At 40.5% G+C, this 6,000-nt stretch overlaps 1 protein-coding gene across 7 annotated transcripts in view; it reads left to right on the plus strand.

The window, feature by feature from the left end:
• Positions 1–5,680, plus strand: part of ctbp2a (C-terminal binding protein 2a) — a 433,668-nt gene extending 427,988 nt beyond the window's left edge. For 6 of the 7 annotated variants that reach the window (XM_072479240.1, XM_072479239.1, XM_072479241.1 and 3 more), the window contains 2 exons: positions 417–534; positions 3,784–5,680. In XM_072479240.1, the coding sequence (XP_072335341.1) occupies positions 417–534; positions 3,784–3,964 (299 nt within the window). In that variant the 3' untranslated portion in view covers positions 3,965–5,680. The remainder of the gene's footprint in view (positions 1–416; positions 535–3,783) is intronic. The other variant, XM_072479238.1, reaches the window with a different exon arrangement.
• Positions 5,681–6,000: the final 320 nt, after the last annotated feature.

Genomic DNA, 6,000 nt, shown 5'->3' on the forward strand with positions numbered 1-6,000 from the left:
GCTCCCAGTCCACCTTCGGGAAAGTCAGCCCCTCCAGGAAGTGCCTCATCCCCCCCCCCCCCCCCGTCCCTGCAGGGGGTTCCGGCTGTAAAAATCCCGAAACGCCTTACTCACCCCTGCCGAGTCCTCAACTAAGTTCCCATCCACGTCGATAACTTTCCCTAATTCTCTCGCTGCCTCCCTCTTTCTGAGCTGCTGTGCAAGCATCCTGCTGGCCTTCTCACCATGCTTGTACATCGCCCCCCCCTTGCCTTTCTGAGGTGCACACTTTTAACACTGTGCGCTGGTGGTGGAGGAGTGAAGGTTTACGGTTCAATGATGTTTAACTTGATTGTGTTTGACAGTCTCTTCATGAATTATATGGTTGTAGTTTGGTCATTCTGATATCCTTGCCCTTCCTTTTTCTTCACCCCCAGGCCGAATCCCAGACAGCTTAAGGAACTGTGTAAATAAGGATTACTTTGTTACAACAGCTGCCTGGCCAACAATGGACCAGCAGGCTGTCCACCCAGAGCTCAACGGGGCCACCTACAGGTAAGAGGATTATTTATTTGTGTATTTGCAGGGGAAATAAATTCGGATCCAATCTCTTACTAGATGTAGCAAAGTCTTTTTCAAGTTTAGAGTAGTCAATTATTTTTTTCAAATTAAGGGGCAATTTAGCGTGGCCAATCCACCTAATCTGCACATCTTTGTGTTGTGGGGATGAAACCCACACAAACACGGGGAGAATGTGCAAACGCCACACGGACAGTGACCCAGAGCTGGGTTCGAACCTGGGTCCACGGTGCCGTGAGGCCGCAGTGCTGCGCCACCGTGCAGATGCAGCAAATTTAATTTTTATCATTTTACTTCTGAGCTCCTGGATTCCTTTCTGTCCTTCATCAGCCTTTAAAACATTCCATTCCAGGGCGCAGACACTCTACAGCTTGCCACCAAACATTTTACATTAACAGCTAACATTAGAAATGTTTTGCTGGGCAGTCTGGGTCTAGCTGCTTGTATATTTTTTTGAAGCTCCAAAGATAAACACCGTCACTACAGTGAGGCCTCTCACTTTGTGACTGGGTTACAAGATCCTGGAATCTCGTCATGCCCAGGATTTGAGCTCAGGCATTTTGAATAACAGTTCTCTTAACAGTTGGAGTTTATTGTAGCCTTTGCCATGGCAGAAAGCTAATGTTTCCTGTGGTGTCAGTCTTGGCCAAATAGTCTTGCGTCTGAGAAGTTTGAGAGTTCCAATCCCACCCTGGATGGTTAAGCACAGTGTACTGTTGGAGATGCCATCTTTGAGTTGAGATGTTTATTACTGAGGCCCTGTCTTCCCACTTGATTGGATAGCCTGAGGTTGCGAAAGGCATGAACAGTGATGGCTTTGTGTGACCCCAGTGTCAATATTCAGCACAGTGGACTGAAGAAATTGTCATTTTTCTGACAAATACCTTGCTGGCTGTAGCAGAGATATTAATTGTTTTGCTTAGTATTTTAACTTTATGCCATAAACAAAGATGCAGTGTTCTTGGAATATTCTAATCATGAGTTTGACATTTTTCACAGTGGATGTTTAACTTTTACACTTGAGAACAGCATTACAAGAAGATTTAAGCCCAATGTTACAAGAAGTCTTAAGCCTACTGCATAATAATTTTGCCAATTAAATACGAGCATTGTACATATTACCAAGTAACTCCAGCTGACTAACTGATTCTCTATGCATGATCTTCAGTTTAAAGTCCAGCCCCGATGCATTCACCAGTCATGGCTGGGAAAAGCTTGTCAACATTTCTAGATATTGGACAATTAAGTGCTATATTGTGGAAGTTGGTGCAACCACTCAGTTGCTTTCATCTGATCACAGAGTGCTATTGATAATGGCCATAGGACGGCGGCACAATGGTTAGCACTGCTGCCTCACGGCGCCAAGGTCCCAGGTTCGATCCCGGCCTCGGGTCACTGTCCGTGTGGAGTTTGCACATTCTCCCCGTGTCTGTGTGTGTCACCCCCACAACCCAAAGATGTGCAGGTTAGGTAGATTGGCCACTCTAAATTGCCCCTTATTTGGGAAAAAAAGAATTGGGTACTTTAAATTTATTTTATTAAAAAGATAATGGCCATAGGACAGTTTACATGCCAAACTCTCCCACCATCCTTAACCAAAGGAAGAGGTTTGTCATCAGAGGCAGACACAACAGGCAACATGTAACTAAATGATTAGCTATCATGTAAATAAACGTGGATATTCACTTACCAGAATATTTTGTTCTGCAATGATAATCTTGAAGCTGCAGAGATTTGATACAATGAACTAACCTTGTTGCTAATCATTCCTAATTGATAAATTGTTCTTTTAAAAACCAGAACTGCCTAATAAACAGGGACTTTCGATCAAAACGTCTTCTCCCCTTTCTTCCCCCCCCCCAACCAAGAACATCAATCTGATTTGCATTTGAAAATCAAATATTGGATTGTTCATCATTTATCGTGATTGACTAATTATTGTCTAGAAATTCTACCTTTTGCTGTCAGCGTCTAAACAATTGACGTGTTTGTGATAACCTGTTGTTTTAAAACCTCAAGTTAGAAGAGGGGACGGAGTAATTCCTTATAGACTTGTTGATCGTACACAAATTGCTGATGGGAAATCAGCATTCTAGCAAGAAATGTCAATGGTATTGTTAGGTTTTAAATCCTCAATGCACTCCTGTCAGGGTTTCAGTAACTTTTAAGAGGCTCCACTTCCTCTGAGTGGACTTGCGCAACAATGCCACTGGTTAAATTTCAGCCGAGCTGCCCACATACTGTGTTCAAGCTGCTGAAATCAATGAGTTTTCACTCAGTGAAGGCACTCGCACCATCACACCAACAAAGTGCAGATGCGCAGAGCAGGGATTTAGGTTATTTCTACAATTTGTTTTTTTTTTAGATTAGTATCCAAAACCTTTGGAGAGATGGTTCATGGCTTTTTGTCATTGTGTGAGGGCAGGAGGCTTCCTGTTTTCAAGCTTAAAGACAGCAAAAAAGGAATTATGTGTATTTCTATCTTAACAACAGGGTGCACATTGCCTATTAGCAGAAAACAAACTCATTTTCTGTTTAATCGTTTGATAAAGTCTAACTGTTGTGAACTCTCCTCATTCACAAAAACCCTCCAATATTGATATTTCAAGTTTGCCATATATTTCAGCCAGCAGCTGATATCATTTGGTGACAAAATGCTATAAGGTAAGGAAAACCTATGTTTAAAAGTTACATTTCACTTAATAGATTAAGTGATGAGAAGCTTCTGTGCCCCAACCCACCCCGCCCTGTGCCTTCAGTCCTAAAGGTGCTGGTTCAAGCTGTGGTTCGCTCCACAGGCGCTGCCAGTTCATTAATACTTCACCCAAGTTTCCATTTTTCCATTTATCATAGGTAATGCAAGATGTAGTGCTGTCAGGGCTTTCAAACATTGGGCATCTCAGCAATTCCCATTCTGTCCCCCCACCCAGTGCCCACTACTGCGTTATCTGGCACTGTTGCTCCTTTTTTTGAATGGTGCTTGGGTATTGAAATATTGTTTACCTTGAATGTAATTTGCTTGGAGCCTGGCATGTCTTTTCCAGGTGCGTAGAGATACTTAAAACTCAAATGTCGACATTAGAGTTTCAGAGTGTGTTTTCAGTTTCTCATTGACTGGGGTGCTGATGAAAAGATATTACTAGCAAGAATTTAGCAGTGTCTGAGTCAGGCTTGTCTGTACCTTTTGGAAGTTTTACATGCAATTGATCCTGTCTTCTTTTGTAGGTACCCTCCTGGTATAGTAGGCGTAACACCTGCAGGAATCCCAGCATCCATGGAAGGAATGGTTCCTGGGGGGGTACCCGTCTCCCATAACCTTCCTGCAGTGGTGCATCCTTCCCACACTCCATCTCCCAATCAGCCCACAAAACACGAAGGCGACAGAGAGCACACCACTGAGCAATAGCATATTTCAGAGCTCATCCGGTTATAGGGTTGGGACCAAGAGACACTGAAAAGTATCATTATAAAAATGGAATATTTATAAGATATTTGAGACCTGAAACTCTTCTAAGAATTTGTACTCTTTACAGCTGCCAGCTTGGGATGTTACAGTGTTATCCATGGATGGGGATAAAAGCTGCATTAAACCCAAGAGAACTCCCTTCACTCAACAGAAACTAAGAAGTATTTTACAAAGTGTGTTTTCCAATGATATGTCCCTGTTGATAAATGTGTGTCACGTTCCTTCATATATTTTATCTGTTGATCACAAACTTTACTGGGTAGATTTTTCTGATATAATTTGAAATAAGTGTTTGATAGATGACAAGCGAGAGTGAAATGTGTTATTGACAGAAAATGGTAGCCTTAGGTGTGGAATTTTACTAGGTAGCTTGAAGCATTTCCCTTCATTCTCAGGAACAAACTCTTTTGTATTGTTTGTCAGCAAGTTTGACTTCAAAACATTTGTTCCTCAAGGACGCCCATTTCTTAAACACACAAAACTGTTCTTTTCTTCATAATGTGGCATTTTGTATGAACTCACCTTAAATATGTTTTCTGGACATTTGAGTCCATCATGGTCTTAGACCTAAGTGCATCATAGTGAGACTGGCGAAGAAGGATGAACTGTAATATGGGATAACAGCCAGCAGTGATGATCCTTATGGTGTGGTGTTGATTAGAGTGGACTCTTCCAGTAAAAAGCATACCAGATCCAAATGTAGAACATTACAAATCCCTTCCCATTCACTCCTCTTAGGTAGAACTCATTATCCAGGTATATAACTACTACCCAAGCAAAGCTCAGAGTCACGCTTATGTATTTCCACTATCACTTTTTTTTTTCTGATACTCAACACACTGGATATTGTCGATCCATTTGCCTGATTTCACTTAAAAACAGCAGCTCATATCGCATTTTCAGTTCCCTGTAAAACAGAATTTTTGGTTCATGTTGTTTTCAAATAACGGAAGTGTTTTGTGTTTTATTTTAGTTATATTCAGTTGCTGAGTGAATGACTAACTGAGTTGAGTTTAGTATTGCACATTATTATAATCCATGCAAAGTTCCGATCCAAACATGTATCTTTGCTAAGTATGTTTATTGTGATTCCACGCTTATTTTTATTGTAGACGTCCAGCAATCATTTCTTGTATGTAGATTACAAAGTTCTCTTTTTTTTTTTTTAAATCAGCAAAGACAAAATGTCTGGTGATTTCTGTGAATTTATGGAAGTGCAGACCACTGCTAAAACATGGAGGGGGGGAGGGGGGCGCGGGTGGGAAGAGATATACCGACTGTACCTGGATATTAACCTACCCCTTTATAAGATGGGTCATCACCCAATAATGGAGTATTTGTATGTGGAAAAACTCTTAAAACATTTTTTTAGGCTAAAGTGTTATCATTTAATCTAGAAAGCTCTTTATTACCGTTTGTTAAACTGTGTCATAAAACTTGCTGTTCTGTTGTTCAGATGTTGTGTGCAGCCATGTTGGGTTAACATTACTAGTGTTAAACCTTTCTCACTTGAAACTTTTTTGGTAGCTGTGCAGTGACAGTTTCCAATTGCAGGTAAAATCATTTTTTTAAATCAGTCTTTCAATTTCTATATTTCTTCTTCAACAATTTGTGTTAACAGTGAAAAATATAAAGAATTAAAAATATTCCAAATTCTGTTTGCATGTGTTTTACTATTTGAATGCTACTGAAAGCCATGCAGGACCTACAGAGAAAACAATTCAGTATTTTTCCTCTCACTTGTGTAAATCCTGTTATAGATTTTTTTGCACATCTGGAATCTTTTCCTGGATATTGTTATATCTCTAATATCTCTAATGTATTATTCCTCAATTCTGAGTTTTTAAAAAAAAATACAGATTCTCAACCTCTTAATTGAGGCTTTTATCCTTTTGTTTGAAAGTCGACAGTGAAGACGGATCCATTAATTAGGAAAAAACATTCTCTCGCCATTTCCTTCATTCCAGAATTGTCTG

This window comes from Scyliorhinus torazame, chromosome 16 (assembly GCF_047496885.1).
Source record: "Scyliorhinus torazame isolate Kashiwa2021f chromosome 16, sScyTor2.1, whole genome shotgun sequence".
Taxonomy (NCBI): domain Eukaryota; kingdom Metazoa; phylum Chordata; class Chondrichthyes; order Carcharhiniformes; family Scyliorhinidae; genus Scyliorhinus; species Scyliorhinus torazame.